This window comes from Hyperoodon ampullatus (assembly GCF_949752795.1).
Source record: "Hyperoodon ampullatus genome assembly, chromosome: 19".
In the NCBI taxonomy this organism is placed as follows: domain Eukaryota; kingdom Metazoa; phylum Chordata; class Mammalia; order Artiodactyla; family Ziphiidae; genus Hyperoodon; species Hyperoodon ampullatus.
Genome location: NC_136932.1, coordinates 23,770,105 through 23,795,970, shown reverse-complemented (window position 1 = coordinate 23,795,970; position 25,866 = coordinate 23,770,105). Strand labels below are relative to the sequence as shown.

At 37.1% G+C, this 25,866-nt stretch overlaps 1 protein-coding gene across 1 annotated transcript in view; it reads right to left on the bottom strand.

Annotated features, from left to right (window-relative positions):
* Nucleotides 1-25,866, bottom strand: part of ABCA5 (ATP binding cassette subfamily A member 5) — a gene marked incomplete at its 3' end in the record, with an annotated part of 52,178 nt that overhangs the window by 21,086 nt on the left and 5,226 nt on the right. Inside the window, exons 5-21 of the mRNA XM_079726401.1 lie at nucleotides 24,787-25,016; nucleotides 22,728-22,869; nucleotides 21,202-21,390; nucleotides 19,627-19,774; nucleotides 17,569-17,737; nucleotides 16,147-16,205; nucleotides 14,832-14,942; nucleotides 13,271-13,446; nucleotides 12,631-12,750; nucleotides 11,434-11,572; nucleotides 10,149-10,239; nucleotides 9,821-9,960; nucleotides 8,757-8,876; nucleotides 5,801-6,002; nucleotides 3,176-3,345; nucleotides 726-853; nucleotides 195-332 (exon numbers count right to left, since the gene is read on the bottom strand). Of these exons, the coding sequence (XP_079582527.1) occupies nucleotides 195-332; nucleotides 726-853; nucleotides 3,176-3,345; nucleotides 5,801-6,002; nucleotides 8,757-8,876; nucleotides 9,821-9,960; nucleotides 10,149-10,239; nucleotides 11,434-11,572; nucleotides 12,631-12,750; nucleotides 13,271-13,446; nucleotides 14,832-14,942; nucleotides 16,147-16,205; nucleotides 17,569-17,737; nucleotides 19,627-19,774; nucleotides 21,202-21,390; nucleotides 22,728-22,869; nucleotides 24,787-25,016 (2,472 nt within the window). The remainder of the gene's footprint in view (nucleotides 1-194; nucleotides 333-725; nucleotides 854-3,175; nucleotides 3,346-5,800; nucleotides 6,003-8,756; nucleotides 8,877-9,820; nucleotides 9,961-10,148; nucleotides 10,240-11,433; nucleotides 11,573-12,630; nucleotides 12,751-13,270; nucleotides 13,447-14,831; nucleotides 14,943-16,146; nucleotides 16,206-17,568; nucleotides 17,738-19,626; nucleotides 19,775-21,201; nucleotides 21,391-22,727; nucleotides 22,870-24,786; nucleotides 25,017-25,866) is intronic.

The following is a 25,866-nucleotide window of genomic DNA, read 5'->3' as shown; positions in this document are numbered from 1 at the left end:
GACAGAACCTCCTTGACCATGAAGCGAACTCATACTAGAGACTCCTAAACCCAGGATGTGAACCATCCCCAGCTCAAGTTTTAAGACTAGGAGATGTCACAAGGTGAATTTCTACAGATTTCATCTGTTATTATCACTTGGCTTTTAATAGTTATTTTATGCACACACGAATAAATATTTTTAAGTTTGCTTACTTGAACGAATGGGGTATTCCAGATCTGGATGCTTTCAGTCACATTTGAATGATAAAGATAGTAGTTGCTAATGATATTCATCAACACAGGCAAAGAATAAACCATAGTACTGTTGAAAACAGCAGTAAAAACATAATCCTACAATTCAAAAAAATAGAGTTATTATACAGTATACATAAATATAAATGAATATATGATTGCTACGTACCAAGCTTTTCTCACCAGCTAAGTTAACTCTCACTAACTGTACTGAAAACTGGTTCAACAAATCATAGAAATAATACTCAATGATAGATAAAAATAACCTGGTTTGGAATCTAGATATTTTGATATTTTAAACAAAAAAATAACATAAAAATAATTAAATTCTTCAGAGCTTTATTTATTGGTCCTCCATCAGGGCATAAAATATATCCTAAGTAAACACAGCCAGCTATTTCCAAAAGTAAATTTTAATTTCCAACTAATAAGGTCAAATCAGCAAACAACTGATTTTAGAGGAAATATCTTAATCCCACACACTACTCTTACCTTTTCTGACTGCATCACATTTAAAGCTGCGCTGTGCGGAGCGGCAGACACGTAGTCACTGTCATTAAACATCGTCACCATTATGTTCTGGTTGGTGAAAAAGCTAAGAAGATCACTGATATCTGAGTCTGGTATTAGAAGATAAGCAAATAACAAAGATTCAGTTTAAATGAGAAACAGACACAGGCTTTTAGTAACATTTAGAGCTCTCTTTTTGAAGAAGTATTTTCTCTCCACTAGCTAAAACATGATTAAGAACATTGGCTCTGGGACCAGTCAGCATGAATTCAAATCCAGGTCCAGACACACAGACCTCAGAACAGAGCCTGACACACAGCAACTGTGCCCATTTCAGCTGCTGCTGCTGCTACTGATATTACTCGCATTCAGAGTTTACCTATAACATGTGAGATCTGGTTAAACAGTAAGAGTAAAAATCTATCTGGCAATTTTATGTAACAAGGTAACCTGCCACGCACAGAGAGGTGGGAGCCAGGGTGTGGAGTTAGGTGGCATCACTCCTGGAGGACTGCTGCATGATTTGAACAGACAAACTGTACAAATGTCAAGTGTGTTACTACTTTAAAATAGTAAAACCCATAACCAGGTCTCCATCTATATTCTCTAAATAGCCTGGAGCTAAGGGGGAGATTCTGAATCCTGTCCGAGGTCTAAATCTATACCAACATGCCTGTTGAGTGGAAACAGTTCTCTGTCCATAATCACAAAAGCCAGGATTCAAGGACAGACAAGTGTGGCTTTGAGAGAAATCAAAACCAAACAAAGGAAAACACTAGCAGTAAGTGAGTAGCATGGCCAGTGGCTCAGACTCAGCAACAAACCTGAGTGTCAGAGAGAGAGGTGCTTTTAGTGATAAGACATCTACTCTTAACCTAGTGCCTTAACTGATCTCTCATTTCCAGATGCCAGAGAGGCTGTGTCCTCTCGAGAAGAGGGCTCTATTATAACTGAAGGAACTGTATCACCTGTGATAACAGAAAGCTTTGCCAGGAGGATAAGATACCACCCAATACATACACACAGAGACCAGTGAACCCTAAAGGAAATGTGGCTTTAGGACCAACAACAAGGTCTAGGAAAATGTGAGATAGACAGAAAGACAGACAGACGGATGTAAGCAACTCTAGAAATACTTAAAATTAACAGAGGGGACAAAACTTTGAAAATACTATAATTTCTGCAGATCAGTGAGAGTGAACGCCAAGCAGAAATACTTGAGATAATGTACAATTCCCCAAACACACAAAAAAAGTCACAATATCAGAGTGTAAGGCTCCATGTAGTACTATCTTTCAGCAATGTGAAATGTATATTAAAACCAAAATAAGAATTCTAATGGGAGCAATAAATTGAGAAACATAACATTTTCTATTCAAGAGTATTTTCTATCACTAAATACCTTCTTCCTCCAAAAGAATAAAGGTTACATCACAAACAGAGAGCTAGAATTGAAGAGTGATGATTGTAACGGCCATCTGTAACTGTCCCTAACTGTGACTATTATTTTAACACCAGGTAAAGCTTTTCAGTTAATAGTGAATCAAAAAGGAAAGATACTAGAATACAGGTGAAGTGTTGGGAAATGTTAAACGCCAAAGAATTTGTGCGTGTAGAAAGGGTATACGAAATGCAACTTTCCAACATATTTCAGCAAGATAAGCAAATGAAGCTGCTTCTGTTTTACTGTAAACTACAGAGTTAGCTCACTTTCCTCTTCAAGAACCTTGGGACTATAAACTATCCACACAGATGGGAGATGGTGTAGAAACATCTAATTCACGTCAAATTCTGAATTAGGTTTTAATATTTTGAAAATCGAAGTCCTATATCAGGTTTTTAAAAATTTATTCTGAGGTTTGCGCAAAGCCGTATGTTTTAAAATTTCTTTCATATTTGATTTAATTATGTAATAAAAAGAATCAATAGCAAATCCAAAAATATCCATTACAAATTTAATGTATTTGATCATAGAGATTTCTAAGACAATTGTCCTTAGTTCTAGTTTTTCAGATAGTCCTTAAAAATTGTTTAAACACTTCTATTTAGATATATAACTGCATAAATATTACATGCCGTAACTCTTTCTAAAGAGGGGTTTTCAACTTCTGAAGTTTATTCTGCGCATCATAAACTCTGAGGTGAAACATGCTGCTCTGAGAATAATGTCGCTACTCTTAAAAAAGGAAATTTTATGATTATATACAGTATAAATCAGAATATTTTAAAAACTGTCATCTACACTTAAATCAAAATTTCATTTCTGTAATATATTACTCAGCATCAGTGAGGAGTTTTACTTAATTTAGGTTCATGCACACAGACTACGCCTTTACCATATATATATTTCTAAAATCCAAATCTCTGACCTATATCTACCCCTCACCCCAGGCCCCAACAACACACATTCACAAACCTGCACATACTCTCACCGGTAGAATTTTGAAGAAGCAGACTTGTTCTGTATTTATCAGGTTTATCTCCAGGTTTTAGGAAGTATAAGTCTGGAACAAGTTTGATAGGAACAACAGCATTTTTAAAAGAGTGATGCACCAAAAACATAAAAATCTGAACTGCGAAAAAAATTAAAAGCAGAAGCAACCTGAAAGGAAAAAAAATACACAGTTCAAGGCACATTAATATGTAAATCTACAAAACAGTCTTCCTTCACATGACAGTTAAAAGGTACTCATTTAAAAAAGAAAAAAAAAAAGAAAAGAAAGAAAAGAAAAGGAAAAAAAAAACTTGAAAAATTCACACTTGGGAGTAGAAATTCTACTCTCCAAAATGGTCTCATGACAATATTGGAAAGAAAGCCAATATTCAATGATAAAATTAAAAGTTATAAAAGTATATTTTAGATCAGAGCCACGCTGAAATTTTTATAGGGCATGTAAACCTGTAGTTATAACTTAAAAAAAAAAACACATTATGTCACATTTATATCTCTATTCTCCTGAAGGAACCATTCCCTGCCCTACCTCTATCCTATGTACTCTCCAAATATTTTAGAAAATATATGATACAAAAATATTTTAGATACAGTGAAGAAAATAAAAATACAGTGAAAACTTCGGATGACTGGTATCTTTGAAATGTCATCCTAACCACATCAATTTCCATTTCTCCTCTACAGTGAGTTATAAGGGCCATCATGGGCAGCTGGCCCAGCACATAATTCTACTAACCACTCAAAATACCCTTCCACCTGAGAGACAGGTAACTTTTCATCTCAGCCTGCAAAATATCTCTACAGTGTGTGTGACAGGTGTCACAACAGTGGGTAGAGAGAGCTTAGGTTATCACACATCGGCATTTTATAATTTTCAGAAACCCTATAATTTTAAGTCATTCTTAAATTGTTGTAAGTAGACCTATATCAGCACTGCCAGAAGCATACTGCGTTTAACTCTAGTTCCATAATAAGTTAATGGGTGTTTTAGGTTAAAAACAAAATTCATGATTAAAAAATATTTGGAAACTCCAAGTTAAACAAAGTTGAAATAATTTCTTTACCATAGAATGGCTCATGTGTTTTTATATGCTAATGGACAACTCTTTAAGAGAGGAAGTGTAAGTTACAATATTTTCTACATGCACGGTCAATGCAGATTTGACCATGGAACACTTCTTGTAGTAGGCTGAATGTCTGTCACTCTCCTCCCAAATTTATACGCAGAAGCCCTAACCCCCAAAGCGATGGCATCTGAAGATGAGTCCTCCGGGAGGGCATCAGGGTCACGAGGGCATGGCCTCATGACGGGATTGGTGCCCTTAGAAGAAGAGGCCCCAGAGAGCTTGCTCTTTGGCTCTTTCCCTGTGTGCACACACAGCGAGTGAGCTGCAAGCCAGGAAAAGTCCTCAACAGAACCCGACCACGTGGACCCTGACCTCACTCCCAGTCTCGGGAACTGTGGGAAAATAAACTTCTGCTGTTCAAGCCACCCACACTTTGTTATTTTGTTATGGCAGCTGGAGCCGAGATTCTTTCATTGTTTTTTAGGGAGTATTTTATGAGAGTAGTGTTCAATTAAATAAACGGACACATGCTGATTTAAACAAAGGTTTTTCTCTCACTAATGCTGACACAGGAATAAATCATGATGATTTATGATGATAAATGATTTATAATGACAATGATACGTGATTGACATTTCTTTGATATTAAATAAGTCTGGGCAAAAAGCAAATGAATTCAGCATATTTCAAACATATAACAACACTCTTATTCTTGATTATTAAGTTTTATTTCTACCGCCATTCTGGATCTAACAAGACAGCGTGGTGTATAAAAGTACTTAACGTTACTTCTAAATAATTCAACATCTAGCAGCCCATGGGAACCTAACTGACAGAGACAAGGCTAAGTGGAAAAGACGTCATTTTGATCCCAGTTCTACCAGCTATAAGCCCTTTTTTATATTTCCGTTTCTTCACATGATAAGGATAAAACTTATTCTTCCTGATGTTTACCAAAAAAAGGTCATAAATATTAGTAATAGAGGCAAAACAATTGTGAAAAATGTAAATGCAAAATAAAATTTAAATACAATGACAGTAATTCAAAAATTACACAATTAGAGAAAATTATTTGTCACTCCCTCATTTTATAGATGAGACCCAAAAAATGCTAGTTTTAAAAAAGAGTTAAGGCTCTAATGATATCCAATGAAATTACTAGAGGTATAATTTTTTTCTCTGACATTGTGAAATTACCATTTTAATCTTTCAAAACTACACAGATTATTTACATATGTCTACATGTTAAAGACTAAGATGGTAAATCTAGTTTGTATCCGTAAAAAAACAACTCATCAGATGCCAAGGGCCATAATAGAGGTATGTACAAAGTGCATGGGGACATAGATGAGACGGTTTTCTTGTGAGAGTGACCTTGTTGCCCTGCTAAGGAGCTTGGGCTTCATCTTCTCTGCAATAAAGGTTTTTAAGCAGGTATTTGCCAAGATTCAGATCTGTAATTTAGAAAGACAATTTGGAGGGCAGTAGAGAGGATGGAGTTGGTGGAGGCTATGTGATGGAAGAGCGATTATACTTACACTGATCTCACTGATTTGCTTTCACGTTTCAAGGTAAGGAAGTGAAACTTTGCAATTTTAAACACCTGCTGTTTCCAAACACTCATGGTGCTCACCAGAGAAGCCTTGGTTTCAGAAAGAATAAGCAAGCTCTGTTCCATTTCATCAAAGGGTTTTGAATGCGATTCTTCCTCTGGTGGCTGCTGAGCAAATACACTATAATCTATTTGCCAAAACAAAACGATAGACACTTATGTTATATTCCTTAAAAAGATGAAAATCTTTCTGAAGCATGTAAATTTCAAAGCAGCACACACCTGGCAGTGATACAGGACAAAGGGGACAGTCATATACTTTGGCAATATTATCAAAACTGAACATGTGCACAGCTTATGACCCAGGACATTCTCTCTCAGGTATAAATCCAACAGAATTATGTACAGAGGCTCACTGAAACACATGTACAAGAATATCCTTAGCTAGTACCCTATGCAATAGCCACATGCTGGAAAGAACCCAAATGTCTATCAACAGGTGAAAGAATAAGTCATGAAATATTCCTGTAATAGAAGAGTGTAAAACAATGAACGTGAACAAACTATTGTATAACCATAGTAGCTTGATCTTACAAACATTACATTAAGTAAAAGAAACCAGAATAAATATAAGCAAAAGAGACATGCTATATGACTGATTCCATTAGACCAAAACCTGACAAAACTACTGGATGGGGATAGAAATCAAGATACATTACTTTCACAACAGTGATTCAACTTAAAAGAGATGAAAAATAATAAAAAGAGACGAATACTGGTTTCGGTATGAAGAAGGACTTAGGCTAAGTTTAAGAAATGAGTAAACATTAAAAATTTTAAGAGTGGAGCAGAATAATGTATAAAATAATATTTAAGCACAACCTGGCTGTCTTGGCATCTTACCGACTCAGCAGTCTGAACGATGACTCAGTAGATGGACAAGTCCAGGCCCTGTCCTCCCCTGACACAGCGGCTAATCAAACTAAAAGCAGGTCCTGAGATACTGCATATCACAATCATAGTGCTCAGTGGGCTCCAACTGGCCTTCTACAGAATTTGATATACACTAATGTTTAAAAAATAAAACAATTAAAATCGACCAAACTGAAAGCAAGCTGATGTTAGAGGTAAATTTATTTTGCATAACGGGCTTAAAGGTACTATAGAGAAAAGTGAATAATACCTGAACAGAGCTCACCTTTCTCATTCTTATTCCCACTTCCCAGACGTTTCTAGAAACTACTTCGTATGCCTCGAAGTACTGAGCACCACACACACAAGCACCTTCTTCCTCTAGCTCTGTCCACCATCCTCGGTATCACAGACCTATGCACTGTTAACTCACTCTACATCCTGACCTCTAGCTCCCTTTGTTTCTTCCATTGCCATACCTTTATCTCTACTCAGTTTCATCAAACTGACGGATGCCCAAATTTAAGGTCTTGCTCTCGCTCCAACTGACCCAACATTTCCACGTGAACTTCCCTTCTCTAGCTGCAATCCGCCCCTACGTCCTCATTGTAAACTGGCCTTTCTTCCTCCACGTTTGAGAGAAACATCCCTTTCCCTTCACTCTCAGGACCCAGCACCACACCAGTCTTGCTACTCTTCAACCCATTCTCAGCTTAAACCACACGGATCTCGACCGTACCACTAAAATCACTCGTGTCAAGGTCATGACCGGCTCCCACCCGTCCACACTCCCCATCTTCTAAGCTACCAAACCCCCCTTTTCTGCCGCCATCTTCCTCTTCACAGCAGTCAGCAGAGAACCGCCCACTCGCTCTTCCCTCAAACACCACGCTGCCCCAGCCCCCGCATCTCCTTTCATGAAGACAGAAAGAGCGCCACTGGTGCCCTCCCGGTCAGCCCTCCCTGGCCCTTTACTGCTCACCCTCGGGGCTTCCCTCCACTGCGTCCGCGCTCGCCACCGAAGCACCTCATCCAGTCCCACAGGGCCATCCGTACACAGGCGGATCCAGCGTTTGTATCTTGAGCCCAACGCCCTCCTTTAGCTCCAAGTGTGTGAATCAAACAGCCCACAGGTATCCTCTCCACTGGGATGTCTACTAAACCTCTCAACAGTATAACCAAAATTCACACCTGGAGTCCTTCTTTCCACAAACCTGCTGCTCCCCCTTTCTCAGGAAAGGGCAATTCCATTTCCAGTTCTCAAGCCAGAAGCTTAGACACTATTCTTGACCTCCCGTTCCTCAGCTCCTAACCCATCATCAGCAAGTTACCGCAGCGCCTCTAGGAGAAGCCCGCGCTGTGCGTGTTTCCCTATTGTCACAACCATCCTAGTTCAAACTAAGACGAACTGCAATAGCTTCCTAGCTGCTCTTCTGCTTCCAAACTTCCCTTAAATCCACTCATCATTCAACAACCAGAATGCAGTTTCTAAAAATGCAAATCAGATCACGCTACCCCTTTGCTTTCAAACTCTCTGGTAGCTTCATATCACACTAAGAAAACAAACAAAATGCTTTTCCAGACTAAACATGTTCAAAGACTAAATATGATGTGGCCCCTAGCCTCCAGCTCTGAGCTCACTACGTGCTACCTTCTCCTTGGCTCTCCACGGTGGGCTTTCTTTGTCATCAGAAACATCCAACCCATCCCTCAACCAACACCTCTGCAGTAGCGAGTCCCTTTATCTGGAAGGCTCTGCAATGAAATCTCACTTTTCTTGCCATTCAGGCCTCACTTTAAATATCATCCCAACCCAGTCCGCCCTGAGATGCCATCTAAGCTACCTGCCTCCTGAGACCACCCCACTAATCCCTTCATAACTCCTATCACTCTCTGTAAATATCTATTTACCTGTTTATTTCTACCCTTTCTTTCCCAAAATATAAATTCCACATGCTTCTACAATTATTTGTCTTGATCACTACCTGTCTGGCTCATTGCCTAAAATCTGCCGTTAGTTTTGTTTTTACCTGCTTGGTCAATTTCGGCTTCAACTTCTAGCTTTAAGAATACATCTTCCAAAGTCGTCATGGAAACACCATAAGAAATAACACCCAAATCTGAATGAGTGTCTAGAGCAGCGAATAAACCTAAAGGAGAAAAATGAAAGAGCGCTGTGTCATTAAGCACACTATCATGAATTATTCTAAAATGTCGTTTTAAAATAGCACACGACTGAATTTACTGTGCTGGCACAGTGTTCTCAAACTGTTTGGTCTCAGCACCCCTTCAACATTCTTAGAAATTGCTAAGGACCCCAAGGAATGTTTGTTTAGGGAGATATATATCTATTAGACATGCATCATAATATAAATTAAAACTAAGAAATACTTTATAGAATGATGGGCAGAGTACATTACATTGACACATGTACTTCAATTCAGTTAATTAATGATTCCTTATTCTCAAAAGGAAACCACAGAAAACTGCATAGAAAATTTCTATCTAATTATAGGAATGCTATGGGAATTTTGCATAACATATCTTCAACAGTAAGAAATATCCTTTTGTTTAAGTCATCTGTCAACAGATAAAGGATACTGAGTTTGAGTTCCTCATCAAAAAGCAGAAAACTAAATGTCACAAATAACTCAAGGGTTTACCGTATAATAATGTAATTCATTATGAAATCATGAAACTGGAAAAGAGCTTAGGACTTATACAAACAACTGTGTGTGTATACACATTTGTGTGTGTACGTATGTATATATTTGTGTATATGTATATCTATATTCTTATTCCCAGTACAAAAAAAGGGAACAATTTCTTTCTTTCTTGACAATAAAACAAACAATTATTTACGTAAGTTAACACACTAGTTGGAGTTTCTTGCATGCCGTTTATAAAAAAAAGAAATGTTAGCTTACAGCATGTCTGATTTTCAAAAGGAAAATAAAGCAGAAACGGAATATTAACTCTGGCGACCTGCGAGCGCGTAAATATTATACAGAAAAATAAACCAAGTAAATTAAGAAAACTCATCCCCAACGCAAGAACCTGGTTCAGCAGTCAAGAAACTGAAAGTAAGGAATACCTGAAAATTTGTCCATGTCCTTGAAAGGCAAGCTATACACAAGCTGCTGGTCACTCTGTTGTAATAAAGTAGCTGCAGGTATATGTTGTTTAACCAGAGAAGAAAGAGATTCCGTGGCACAGTATCTGTCAATGTACATGCTAGAGAAAACCAAAAACCATAATTTTTTATGATTACTCAGTCAACAGCCCAAAGTAAATTCTGAATGCTTTAAGTTAAAGTTAGTGCCATAAAAAAATGGCCAAAGTACATCATGGCAAACCTTAAACATAAGTAACAATAGGTCAAGAATATAATAAGGAACAAGTCAATAAAGAATGAACGATACCTCAGGCGGTAGCCAATCCCCCATTTACTTTTGAGAAAAATTGAAGAACCAACACATTTTAACATTCCTTGTGATATGACAGCTTTCCTATCTGCAAAAAGAGATGTGCGTTTCAATTTCAGAGTTAGTAACAGCATTAATAATTGGCATTTATATTTTCTGGATTATCCTATGAGACACCAGTGTATGAGCTCATTAAATTATCACAACAGCCTTATGAGGAAGGTATAGATTATCATCACCTGCTTTTTCGATGAGAACAGGAAGGCAATAAGAACATGGACAGTTGGCCCACGTTTCACGTGGCTATTAAGTGACAAAGCCAGGGGTTCCACCCAGGGAGTGTAAGTCTACAGTCCACTTTCCTAACATGCCCCAAATGTCTCGGACTCTTCCTATAAGGTTACTAACAGAAGCGCTTTCACAACTTCCTTAATAGCCAAATGTGAAAACGACAAGAAAGCAACACAAACAAAACGTTAGGTTTTTTTTTAAACAAAGATACCACTGAGAAAATGAATGACACGCCCAATTTATTAGATTGTATTATGAACAGAAAGAGGTTGCTCGGGAACCTCGGAGCCTTGGACCTTGTCGCAGCTACTAAAGTCATGTGCTGGTTTCAACCTGGATTCTTCTGTGTGTGAATGTGTTTAGCACTGGCCTGAGGCCGTTAAGCTTAGGAAGGCCTCTTACGAGGCTGGCTCCTGACCCGCATCTGGAGACCCGGCTTTGAGCAGGTAAGGCTGGCCCCCGGCACATGCGCTGCACAGGCAACGCAGGTCATGGCTGACACCTGCTTCCTGCTGGGCGGCCGGCAGGTGGCCCGTGTGAGGCAGAGGGTGCCACACGGCCAGCCCCAAGAACAAAAAAGAACAACCCTGGGCGAGAGAACAACTCGCTGCTGGATAGATGGAGCGCACCCTGGCTGACTCCGCGCGGATGGGATTCTTGGAAGCTTGCCTGTTTCTCCCGGACTTTGTCTCATGTGCCTCTGCCCTTTGCTGACTCTGCCCTGTATCCCTTCCATTTCACTGTAATAACTCACACCCAGGGGTGTGGCTGTGCTGAGTCCTGTGAGCTTTCGTGGCAGATTATTGGACCTCGGGTGGTCAGGGGGACCCCCCAACACAACACAAAAACATGTAAGTTTAAAAAACTGTATTACCTCTTTTTGTGAAAACGCACAGCTTCTTTATTTATTCCTCAGAATTTAGCATTTCTATGTCTAATCTCCCATTTGGCCCCATGACCTTAACCTTTAAAAATAAAGTTAAAATCTCACCAGCAAGAATGTCAGCTTCATCCATGAAATGAGTACTAAACACTGTCACCCGATTAGCTTTTCTGTATTTAAGAAGATTCCAAACAATATGACGCGAACAAGGGTCCATTCCAGCTGTCGGTTCATCCAGCAACAGTACCTGTGTGCAAAGGGGTGGGCAAGGCAGGGAATCCTCAGGAAAACTAAAATATATAAAATTCATGCAGATCCTGCAAACCTTCCCCACTTAAAGTTACTCTATCCAATCAGAAATGTATTAGGTCTGAGTTTTCCACTCATATGTGAGTTAGCATAAATTTAAAAAACTATCGGTTTGGCATATGAATACTTTCTTTGGTTTAATTTTAAAATACTAATGTCTGTAATGTATAAGACATAAGTATAATAACAATCAGATAGACAAACTAAAAAACAAAACACCGAGTATTTCGCTTTTACCTGAACAATTACATTTTGTAGATGTAACAACTGCTTGTTAGAGAATTATGTTCTGTATTAGTTCAGGGAAAGAAATTTATTTTAAGGCTATTTTTAATTTTGAAAATACGGTGGTGGGGATTGGGAGGAAGATAAATTAACACAAAGCCTGAACCACAGTCCTCCCCAAGCTCCAGCAGCAGGGCGTGTGGCAGAATGGTGGGGACCCAGGGGGCTCCTGGCCACAGGTGTGCACCTGGCAGCTTTCTAACACTGTGCAAAGCAGTGACCAGCTGGCTCTCTGTTTCTGCCAGACAGAGAAGAGCACAAAACAGACCAAAAAATCAAATCAACAGAACAGTGAAAAATGGAACTATTCATTTGATTTTGTTCTTATTTTTAAATTTTTATTATAACCATTACAAATGTATAGAAAACTGAAGAGAATAATAAATATAACAATACTTTATAGTCACCACTGAATTTTAACAAATGTTATTTTACTTCAGATGTTCTTTCAGAGAAATAAAACACTGCAGATATAAAGAAAGTCAGTCCTATCCATTCCCCTTCCGAGAGATGACCACTAAATTAAAGATGCTATACATCTTTCTGACTTCAGTTTTAAAACCTTATTACTATAATTACATCCATAATAACATATAGTATTTTATGTATGTTTAAAAGTTATACAGTGTGTGTATGTATATCTTTCTACAACCACTTCTTTATTCAACATAATTTAAAATGATCTCATCAATGACACTAATATCTGCTTACCTTTGGATTCCCAAGAACAGCGATTCCTACAGACAGTCTTCTTTTCTGACCACCACTTAACTTTTTAGCCTGATTATCTTTGATAGCCTGCATGTCTAAATCCAGTAAAACCTTCTGCACCTATGAAAGTAAAGTGTCAATAAACGTTTTTTTAAATCACATCATTTACATAATTATCAATATTAGTTTTTAAGTGTTCCAATTTTAATAACAACTTTTAAAATGTTCTTTTAGTCCAGAACTTAATTTTGACATATATCCATGTATAATTTTGAAATAACAACTAAAAGGATTCCTGATGGGAAGGTCTGCTGTACTTTTGTGACCCCTGGGTGGTGGGAGGGGATCAGTGCAAAGGCTCCGTGTGTGTCTGTGTGGCAGGGGAAGGGGGTGGAGGCGAAAAGAAAAGAAAAGAAACATCTATATTGAGAGACTAGAATCCTCCAGATGAAACAAGGACTATTTTCTATGTGCTAAAACCTTTGCTCCAATTTCTAATTCTTTATAATGACTTTCTGTTTACTGGCTCAGAACAGGTTTTATATTTAGATTTTCAAGCATATTTTTATTACAGAAGTTATTGCACAAGGTTACTAATTTACAGCAAATAAAAGTAAAGATTTCTATATAAATAACGTACTTCTTGTATTACATTATTGGCTGGTACTCCTTTGATTGAAGCCAAAATGGATAAATTTTCTTCTACTGTCAAAACATCAAAGTGTATATCTAACTGTGGACAAATGCCAATCATTTTTCTTGCTTCAAACATTTCATCTATTTCTGACACTCTGTGTCCATATACAGATGCAAACCCTAAAAGCAAAATATATGTATTTACATTAAATATATTAAGTATCAAAAAGTATATATGTTTTAGTATATACTAATAATTTAGTTATTTGTATGTAATAGACATAAAATAAGAGTCAATATAAATTTGGAGGACACAATGCACCCTCATTTCCATACTGGTGGAAATCACCATCATACTGGTGATTTGCTGCCACGTATATTCCAATCTCATTTTCCTTCATTTTCACGGCATATTACAGAGTGGAAAGAGCAAAGAACCATAAGTTTAATACTAAACAAAATTATCTATTGGTGCATTAACTAATATTCCAGGAACAATTTTCCCTCATTTCCAGGCATTATGCAACAGTAAAGAGAACAAAGAACTTAAGATTTACCCCTAACCAGCTGTGTGGCCTTGAGAAAATCACTTAATCTAAACTCAAGCTTTTTTCTTCTATAAACTGAATACTAACAAAAATAATAAATCCTTATATGAATGAAAGGTATTATAATTACCTTCAAAGAGTGACACAGAGATAAGCAACAAAATCAAACTAATTTTAGAAGTGAAACTACATCTAAAAAGATGCAGAATCAATACACGGAAGTTTGGCCCTTTCTTAAATTAAAATATTTATTGTTCTGCCACTCTGTTTGGTTACTGTGGAAAAGTGGAGCTGCTGTACTGAATTCTCACCTACAGGGCAGTCACATGTAACAATTATACGTTTGAGGTACTGCTCTTACAAATCTATTTTAGGAGATTGTACTGACACTCGTCATTCTTTCCTTTTGAACTACGGTTGGATATTTAGAAGCCTTTTATTTTCTCAACCAAAATGTCTATGGGCCTCATTTAATTTCCAATTAATTACTGATTTATCCTTCCTTGAAAATGAACAGTAAACAAAAACACAAGTAAAATATCTGATAAAATAGGTACAAAATTAGATCCTCTTTATTAAATGACTGAATCACTTTTATTTTCTATTGAAGAAGAAACAAATGTGTGTAATCAAAAAAAAAAGAAAAATATCTTTACAGACACAGAAGTTGATCCCAAATCAGTGACAAAAATCAATCGGTACAGGGCTTCCCTGGTGGCACAGTGGTTGAGAGTCCGCCTGCCGATGCAGGGGATGCGGGTTCGTGCCCCGGTCCGGGAAGATCCCACATGCCACGGAGCGGCTGGGCCCGTGAGCCATGGCTGCTGAGCCTGCACATCCGGAGCCTGTGCTCCGCAGTGGGAGAGGCCACAACAGTGAGAGGCCCGCGTACCACCAAAAAAAAAAAAAAAAATCAATCGGTACATATCACAAGGATAAATAATTACCATGGTACCTTAGTTAATAACCCTAATAAAACAAAGTAAGGGATTTTTCTCTTTAAGTCAAAAAACTCACCATCCGAAGGTGGGCACAGTCCACAAAGAATATTCATCAATGTACTCTTTCCTGTTCCACTGTGGCCAAGTAACGCAGTAATCTGACCCTCATATATGTCAAAGGATAAACCTAGTTCAGGGAAAAAGGAGAAGTCTCAAATGTGATTTTTATTTCTGTTGAGCCATGTAAGATAATACACAATACTTGAGCAACCTTGAAAGAAGTCAATAAATTTAAAGACAGATTTAAAGTTACCAGCATATTTAATAACATAATATTTAATATTATAACACAATAATAATTCTTTGTTATAGTCAATGGTATGAACAATAAGAAAAATGGTACAAAACAAGCTTTTTCTTTTTTTATTACACTAACAGATTTAGAGGGGGCACAAAACATGGTGGGGGGGATTTCTGTGTACCCCCTTTGGGGAACTTCCAAGGGAATTAAAACAAAAGGACAAACAAATTTGTTCCCAAGGGTATTTAGAGGCATGTTAAATCTACGGGCAAAAAACTAGAGATTAACCAATAGTTTGGAAAAGGCTAAGTAAATGCTTTATAAGTTTAATTTAAACAGGAGTAAAGTAGAATGAATATCACCGGATGGATGTGTCAGTGTTTGAAAGGAGACAGCAGAAAGGGGGCTGAAAACCCAGCTTCAAATAACTATAACCCCTGATCTGATGAAGGTGATCTCAGGCTGATAGCATCCCAAGACCTGCAGGCCAGACACAGCTTCAACTCCTGCCTGAGTGTCCAGCCTGCCAGCCCGCCCTACAGATTTCAGACTTGTCAAGCCCCACAGTCGTGTGAACCAATTCCTCAAAAATCATCTCCCCGCTTCCTGCCCGCCCCTCCTATAAGTGCTCTCACTCTCTGTGTATATGTGTGTATATATATTCTAACAATCCTGAAGAACCCTGACGGACACACTGCTAAACACGCCACAACTGTCAGGACAGCTCCCCACGACAAAGAACTATCAGGCCCAAAACATCAATAGTGCCAAGGCTGAGAAACCCTGTGTTAGGACAAAAGAAAAAAAAAAAAAGGAACTAACATATATACACATGCTAATAATAAAATGAAAAAGGACTCAGATTTGTTCAAAGAGTTGACTATTTTTCATCTTGATAGATATTACTTTTTTCTTTTACTACTTTGATGTTAAGTTTTATTATGACCATTAATCACATAAATAAGTGGAAGTATCCCTAAAGGAAAGAGAGAAAATTGTGGTAAAGAATTTAAATTTCCCACAAACTACGTACGTTGTTTTTCCATTTGTACTTTAATACTATGGACTGAACACTAGGAAAGCTACTTACTTCTCAAAGCCTCCACATTTTCACCTTTCTTTCTGTATGTCTTCTGAATACCACTGATTCTGAAAAACACCATTTTCTACTTTATAAGTATTTAAAGCAATCTATAAGTATGTGTTTCCATGTATAATATTTTTAATCAAAGCTGTCATATTTAACGGGAATAATGATAAAGTATCTTCCTACTAAAACAATAAACCAAGGAAATCTGACACTAATAATAAAAGTATTTTAAAGAAACTACAAGAGAAAAGTATAGTATTCCTCTCCATTTTAAGTGTTATTCATTCATTTTTCATGATAAGCCAACTTCTAAAAAGAAACTGAAACATCTGACTCAAGCAATTTATAGATTTCTTATTTCACAGTTGATTCTTTTCTGTTTGTAATCAATCAATATTTGTTTATCAGGTAAGGGAGATTAAAAACCAAGTGCTATTTCACATCAGCACTTGTCTATAAACGTGAAGTGATTCTCTCCTTCCACTTTAAATGTTTTACATAATTTTTGAAGGAATGAATGGTCTTGTTCACCAGTTTAAATTTTACTCTTAAGAAGGCAGACCGGGGCTTCCCTAGTGGCGCAGTGGTTGAGAGTCCGCCTGCCGATGCAGGGGACACGGGTTCGTGCCCCGGTCTGGGAGGATCCCACATGCCGCGGAGCGGCTGGGCCCGTGAGCCATGGCCGCTGAGCCTGCGTGTCTGGAGCCTGTGCTCCGCAATGGGAGAGGCCACAACAGTGAGAGGCCCGCGTACCACAAAAAAAAAAAAAAAAAAAAAAAAGAAGGCAGACCGCCAGCCCACTGACTGCATCTTAAATATCTAACTCTCCCTTGCTTTTATACATGTTTCTTAAATTTAAAAAACACAAATTATACTCCACTTTTTCTTTCACTTTTATTTCTTTTCTCGGTCTCATTATTTTTTTAACTTGGTTTTGACTGAACTAGCAAGGAACAGTAATGAATTTCTTTCATTCTCAGAAATTAAGTTGATGTGACAAGTTAATTATGTCACAATTTCTAAGGGTCTATGAAATTAACAGAGCACAATTTAGTGTGGTGTATATCTCAGACAATGTAGCCTGAATAAAAATAGAAAGTTAATGTTTATTCTGTTTTAATCTACATAATGAGGAAACTTTAAAATAGCTTAATTTTATAAATACTAGGTTTTATTACTTTTAAAAATTTCTATTCAAACATAAAATTTCAAACCTAGCAGCAACCTTATTCTAAATGGCCGCAAAGAAAATAAAAATTTAAAAGAGAATTATCCCTTAATGCTGTTTTTTAAAAAATCATGAAATGTGCACCAAATCTCCAAAGATACCATAGTTACATGCATTATTTTAAAGATAGGATTTAAATGTGGCACGTTCCATAAGCAGTTCTTAGACCTAAACTGCCAAAGATTAAATCATACCTTATGGCTTCTTTTCCTATAAATTCTGAAGAAACAGGCTCAACAATTTCACTAAAACTAATAGTCCCACTAACATTGCCCTCTGATAACTCCTTATAATTTCTTCTGCTCTTTGACCAATATGATGGCTTCAAAAAATAAAACGATGATCTCCGTAAACCAAATTCTCCTGAAAAAAAAAAAAAACTAAGTTATCCTAACAAATTATTTCTGAAAACTAGTTATTAAATCATAAAGGCAGTCTGTGATACCTAAGACAATCTAGATGTAAAGTTTAGACATAAAATACTAAAGTAATAGTGTGTGAAAAATAAAAGTTTTACTGACAAATAACTCTTGTCCATAAATAGTTTCAGAGTTGCTGAGAGTGTAGGGAATGTAAATGTAAGCAAAGTACATTTTCTTCCCTACAGAAACTTACGTTGTTATGACTACATGTACATACTAAACGGCTAAAACACAACATACAGCATGAGGCATGCCACACACAGTGCTAATAAGAGTTCAGAAGAGGAAAAGTTTACATCTGGATAGTCTGAAGGCTTGAATGAGTATCATCTTAGTCTTTGAAAACAGACAGTATTCAGACAAGTGGATATTGTTCATAAAGAAGACTTTTTAGAACTAGGAGAATAACAGAGCCACCAGGACTGACACAGGAGACTTAGCTCTGACTGCCCACACAGCATGTACGTATTTTCTCCCTTTCTCCCCAAGGAACCGACCCTCCCCGTCCTTTCTAACATTCACTCCTCCTCTAGACGAGCGTATGTTTCAAAGGGCTCTGATCCCAACTACAGAGAGATGCCAGTGGACCTAATGAGCCCCTGGCAGGCTCTGGTGGCTGCTACCACTGCAGCCACAAGCAGGTGCCAACCAGACAGGAGCGAAGGGTTTACTGGGGGAAAGGCAACCTCTCCCTCTCCCTCTCCCTCTGGACGGGAACAAAGAAGCACAACCCCGTGCAGCCAGGAGGAGAGCAAACCTGCCAGATTGAGACAAAGAGGCAAGAACACGGAGAAAGTGGGTCCCTGATGACACAGCGGAGCAAGTCCAACTGACCTGGGGTCCATCCTATCTTTGGACTTTAAATAAAATGCTTGATTTCCTTCTTGTTTAAGACAATTAAAGAGGTTCTCTGTTATGGGTAGCTAAAAATAATGTAACGGATACACTGCAGATGTGTTTAAATAGATAAATAGGACCGTGTGGATGGATGTAAAATACAATACAGAGGGGGACAGTGGCTAAGAAGTGACTAAATACATAAAAGTGGTGTGGAGGAAATTAACATATAACAAGTTTCTACTTGATTCACCAGGCTGTGCCCACCCAGCAAGGTGTCTGAGCAGGTGATTAGCTTGATTAGAGGGAATGGTGAGGTTCTTAGACAGACGTGCCACAGCAAAGCCCACCATGCCTTCCTGCAACAATAGAAATGTCCTCATCTGTGCTCTGCAGTGTGGTGACTAACAGCCAGGCGTGGCTACCGAGCACTTGGCATGTGGCTTGCGATACTGAGAAGGAACTGTTAGTTTATTTAGTTGTAAGTAATTCAAGTTTTAAAAGCCACATGTGTCTTTCCATATAAGACTGCAGGTCTAGCACACAGATAAAATGAATGAGGAACTCAGGGGGGAAAGGAAAGGGGGTGTTGGTTATTTAGTGATATTTTGAATCCACACAAGTTTGCTTCAGGGCAGGATGAGGGATGTGGGGAATGGGAGGGGTCACAAGGTTGCTCGTGGCGTAGGAGCTTATGGGGGAAAATAACAAAACACTGTAGCCAAATCGATGGACGTGGGGAAGGACTGAGTTAAGGAGTTCAATTAGGGACTGAAGGCTTTCAAAACAAACTGATCTCTTTTCACCCACAATCTCCTTACATTCACTAGCAGTTAATGCATAAGGTACGAAATATACTTATTTAAAATTAAATTAAAAGCTGTAACAGTGAATACGACTTAGTTACAAGAAAAAGTTTTTAATTAAGTTAACCTTATGTGGGCAAAGTAACCTAAATATCTTTACCATAAAATCCAATAACTACCTGCATACCTGGAATGACCTGATCAAGATAGACAGCCAGAAGGACATAGAATATGCTGTTAAGGGCCAGCATGATAATAGTAATAATTAGAGGATATGGCCCTTCAGTCAAATTAGAAAATAAAGCACCTTCATTAAAATCTTCTAAATGCATGACCTGAAAAACAGAAACACCAACTTTATTATATAAAAATGATAAAATATTTTATTATTTTATAAAATAGCTAACACTATTTAGAGTTTCTTATAATATCTAGAGTCAGTAAACTGGGCCTTTTAACAGATTAAACAGTCTACCAAATTAGTAACATGAATTTATAAAGAAAACAATAAACTTGACCAAACCATGAGTTTATTACAGCAACCCCTTTCAACCATGTTTTCAATGCTGTGCTTCTAAAACTAGTATACATCTATTCTTGGGGCATGTACAATAATTCTAATGCTATGATTATCAAATGAAATAAAAACTAATGCAAACAAAAGGGTTATGGTCCACAGAGCAGTCAGACAAATTAAGTATTAGAGGATAAACTTATGGTCAGCACCTTTCAACACTGAAAAGGGAGAAGGTACTATAATTAATTAACACCGCTATTAAATTATTCATAGTAGCTATATGTGATAGAGTAGAAGGAAAGCAATAGAGACTGAGGCCTCGTTTAGGTCTCAGCCCTGCCATTAAGTAAATAAACTTTAATTATGCTGTTCTGGATTTCAGTCTCCTCACCTGTGAAATGAAGGTGAATTAAATGACATTCAAAGTCCCTCCCACTCAACATAAACCTATGAATCTATAATTCTCCCTTCCTAAGGGGACTCAGTGGACTCTCAAAACATGTAATAACAGCTCTTAGGTCTCAAATAATTAAAATTCGTTTAACTCAATACTCATAAACAAGCAAAGTCTCACAAATCAGAAGTCTATCCAGCCAACATGAATAATCTCTTGTATTAAGTAATTACATTTTTTCTTTACACATTAACCAAATTTGTGTTCTAATACATAAAGCAGTTTCTTATAAGAATTTTCCCCTTAGAACCTGAGTGCCCCGTAAAGACTAATAAAAATCAAATTTATAAATCTAAATACTATTTAGGTAAAGATAATCTCATGAATGCTGGATGTATAAAATCCACAAGGTACTACTTTCACTACTACAAGAAAAATTTGTTCTGCTTCACACACAATTTTCTCCCAGGCACACATGTGAGATAAATTTACAATAGGGAGCAATAAAACCAGGCCACAGAGCAATCTAGATTACCTGACGCATAAACCAATGACTTCTAACAAACTGGGTTACTGCAGTGAAACAGATTATTGAGATACACTAAAGTGAAAAGTGGAGAACTTATTTATAAACAGGTCATATAAATAAAAAACTTTAAAAATGGAGAAAATATAAATGAAACCAATATAAAATGTACTCCAATATTCAAATATCACTCCTTTTTCATGTTGAAAATTTTAAATAGTTTTTTTTGCAATCTAAGGGCAGTATTCATGGTAGTATAATATGCTGTATGGAAGTGGAGAGAAAAGAAAATATTTCGTGAAAGCAAGATATGTATATTACCTACCTGTGCAATACCAATCAAAAAAGTACACTGGCAGAAGGGACTTAGAAGCCACACTAAAGATTTGGGAAAACTTTCCATGAGGACTATCAAAAGGCCAACAAATCCAAAAGCCACAGTCACTAAAAATTCAACTATTCCCACATGTTTTGATTTTTTAAAAAGAGGCGTCAGCATTAAAGCAAAAAATACCTGTAAGATATAAATATTAAGGTTAAAGCATTGTTCATATACACTGGTATGAAAACAAAATTAAATTTTCCTTGTGAAAGAACAAGTTATTTTCATTAGAAAATACATTCATTAAAATACAATTAATTTCTAAAGGCCATGGTGAGATATTTAATTTTCATACAAATAGTGCTCTACATTAAAAATTTAAACCGACAAATAGTAAACACTGCATTTTATCTAGGTAATAGGCAAACACGATCTCCTCAGCACTGTAGAAGCCATAAACCACCGTGTGTTTCTGCAGTTAGATACGGACAATATGAGCAAAACAGTATGTCAACAGGCTTTTACACAGAGCCCATCTTTTCAACTTCACGTGTTGACAAGAAACAGAGCCAGTTAAAAACCAGGCAATTATACAGAGGAGCATATCAGTTATTTGTAAATTATCATGTTAAAGAGCAGGAATGGGACTTCCCTGGTGGCGCAGTGGTTAGGAGTCCCCCTGCCAATGCAAGGGACACGGGTTTGAGCCTTGGTCTGGGAAGGTGCCACGTGCCGCAGAGCAGCTAAGCCCATGAGCCACAACTACCGAGCCTGCGCTCCAGAGCCCACACACCACAGCTACTGAAGCCCGCGCACCTAGAGCCCATGCTCCGCAACAAGAGAAGCCACCGCAATGAGAAGCCCGCGCACCACAACGAAGAGTAGCCCCCGCTCACCACAACTAGAGAAAGCCCGTGCGCAGCAACGAAGACCCAACGCAGCCAAAAATAAATAAATAAATAAATGTTTAAAAAAAAAAAAAGAGCAGGGGTGATAGTCAAAATATTTAACAACGGATACAGCATGGGCACATAAGCCAATCAGAATGGAAACTGGGACCACTTAAAACAAAAGCTTGTCATGAACATCCAACATTTAACCAAACTACTGAATGGAAATCAACACTGTCAAAGAGCTACATTTACAAAGATATATCTTTACGCGACATCATCCTGTAACATAAATTAACTTGAAACAGTCAGGATCTCATAAAAACAAAGGAATAAAAAGTCTAGTGCCAGACAATCTTAATGGTGTATAATAAGCACAATTAAACGAAGATAGTGAAAGACAGACACAGAGGAACTGTATGTGGAATACATCATATGAAAACAATTTAAATTTAAACTTGAGAATATTCTGTAACCTTTCTAAAAATATGGAGGCACAACGATACAACTCATGTATCAGTAGCCTAGTAACAATCTTGTCTTTCACGGGAAATCGACTGTAAGTAAACCAAACAGTAAGACTTTATTAATCAAATATTTTGACAGTTCTTTATTCCCATTTCAAGTGAAAGTACTTACAGATGATAAGCCATACAGGAAAAAAAGTAGAAATATCACAAAGCAGCTACTTTGAGGAAATAAAGAAGAAGCTGTTGCAATGACTGCCATGAGAAGGGACATGAGAAAAATCAAACTTGTATACAGAAGGACCCAGGAGAGCCTGCAATGGGAACACAGATACATTTATGGCTAAAGATACAGGCTTTAACAATTAAAAAAAAAAACAGAAACATTTTAAACAAAGCTTCAGCTTTATTTTAGACATTTTACTCTTAAAATTAAGCCAATCTCTTCATTTCTTTGTATGCTCATCTATTGAAAATTAAAGCTCTCAGACGTAATTAAAAATACAGTATTGGTTGTCAGTAAAAGTATCATCTGACACAGAGATAAAATGGTGACTATCTTTCCAAGAGTCAAAAAAAAAAACTATACAGATTTATAGAAATTCATGATTAATTTAAATCTAAAACCCTCAGAAGTTCAACAATGCACAATACTTCTGATTTTCTTAAAATAAGAAAGAGTTTAATGACTGACAATTTTCTTTATGGTACATGCAACAAACTGATGGCTTTTGGTACTTTAGACAGTAGAGGTTACCTTGCTAATCAACAACATAATTACTACAGGAACACAATGTGAGATCAGGAAGATCAACAATGGATTCACTACACGACTCAAAATTTCTCCTCATAATCAGAGCTCAGTGAAATCACCACAGTATTTAGTTTCATTTTATTTTCATTTTTCAAGTTAGCAGATAATTTAATGTATGCTATCATAAAATCACCAAGATAGGGCTAAAAGATATCTGAACTACCAAAACTAAAACCATTATTTTACAGAGGCAAAACTGAGGCACTGAGAAACAGATTTGCCTTCCAGCTACTGTTTCCTCACAGAATACTTTAATAACCAATGTATCTCAAAAAACAATCACTAGGGGCTTCCCTGGTGGCGCAGTGGTTGAGAATCTGCCTGCTAATGCAGGGGACACAGGCTCGAGCACTGGTCTGGGAGAATCCCACATGCCGCGGAGCAACGAGGCCCGTGAGCCACAACTACTGAGCCTGCGCGTCTGGAGCCTGTGCTCCGCAAAAAGAGAGGCCGTGATAGTGAGAGGTCCGTGCACCGCGATGAAGCGTGGCCTCTGCTTGCCACAACTAGAGAAAGCCCTCACACAGAAACGAAGACCAAACACAGCAAAAATAAAATAAATAAATTAATAAACTCCTACCCCCAACATCTAAAAAAAAAAAACAATCACTAGTAAAACGACAGGAGAAAAAAAAATGAGCAAAGATGCTATGTCATACAGAATGACCCCATTACATAAAGTGTTTTAACTGTTGCGTTGAGCTAAATGGAATAAAACGGTCTACAATAATAACTCACATGCAACAGTATTAACATCCCCCCCCCCGGAAGAGGTCAAAATAATGTTGTTATTACATAGTGGAAAAAGTAAGAAAAATACACCTAGAATTATTTATAAAAATGCATGCCTCTATAAAATTATCATTGTATAAAAATGCTAATGTGCTCATTTGTGAACTTTTTTCATTTGTTTCCCTAGAAATTATTTGCATATTATCATCTTAAAAAATTCACAGAAGTAACTTTCTCCAGAGGAAAGAAAGCCCATATACTACATACACAAGCTTCCGTCATTTTGATTACATTTTAATAACATGTATATGCTATGATACCTGAGGAGGACTGTAACAGGCAATTAATTTCTAACTTTCCAAAATCTCCTATTTTCTATACACTGAAATATACACTGAAATACATGGAGTACGCCTCATCAATTCAAACAAAATATGAAATAAAATTTAAATATATAATATCCACATGAGCTTTCCAAAGCTCACCTTCCTTATGTTAAAACAAGCCAATCAATTGCTGAAGCATTTTGATTGGTCTCAAACTCCGAGACAAAGGCAGTAACTGTGAGGAAACAGGATCAGCACCTCATCGAGTCAGGTGAACGACAAAATCACAATATTCTGAAGATCCGTATATACTTACACGATTATTAATCACACTGAATAACAAAGTCTTAATAACATACCAAAAGGCAGTGTCATGCAGTCCCATTATCTTTAAAAACTCTTTTAACTTCTTCTCTTTTTCTGCCACGATATGAATTGCCAAAAAGTATCCAAAAGGTGAAAATGCTATAACTAGGTATATTAAAATTACTCCTCGGGGAAAGGTATCTATTTCCACAACAGCAGTTTCTCCCATAAGGACAGCCTTAGTTGGCTCCAGCTCCTTCCAAAAAGAAACATTGGTCTTCAACTGTAATTAGAAAATGTAAATACATCCAATTTATTTAGTTCTGATAGTAGCCCCTAAAATAATGTGACAGTTATACCCCCAAATTTAATCAATAACCTCGTACAAATACCATTCTCAAAAAGCTACACACCAGAAATAAAGTGATTGACCCCTGCATCGTGATACCTATAGAAAACTGCTTTTACTCACTCTGGAAGCATGTCATAAAGTTTAAACTCTGAAGTTGGGAAGTATATAAATTTTTATTAAATAATTTGTCAAAGAAAATAAAACTGCGCATTATCACCTTTAGCTGACAATTATATGCATCTTAATAAAAACATGCATTTATAAAATTGAGGAATTAAGGAATGATTACTAGTACTATGAAAGAATGACTCTTTTTAAAATGTTGTTTTAGATAGTAAGTCCTATTGTTTTAAAATCTATATATGCAGCACGCATATAGACAGAATAACAAAACTAGTTATGCCATACGATTCACTTCTACTTAACATTCAAATGAATGGCTAAACTGAGATCTGCTCTACCTGTTCATCCAGTATGGTCTGGGTTGTGGACAGCTAAGGTCTCTGGCCAAAACACAAATAAGTACTTTTAACACTGTCAATGTGATATGCCCTATATTTCACTGTCACTACCTTCATCTTCTGTGTTACTGAATACTGTATCTACAATACATTATACCATGTTGTGAGAGTTTATAAGACAATTCTATATATATCATCTCATATGGTTCTAACAACAATGCAGTCAAGTAAAGCATTATTTTTGTAGTCATTTTACTACATAGCAGTCTAACAACCAACAGAGACAGGTCTCCTATTCAAGGTCTCCTGTTCATTTCTGC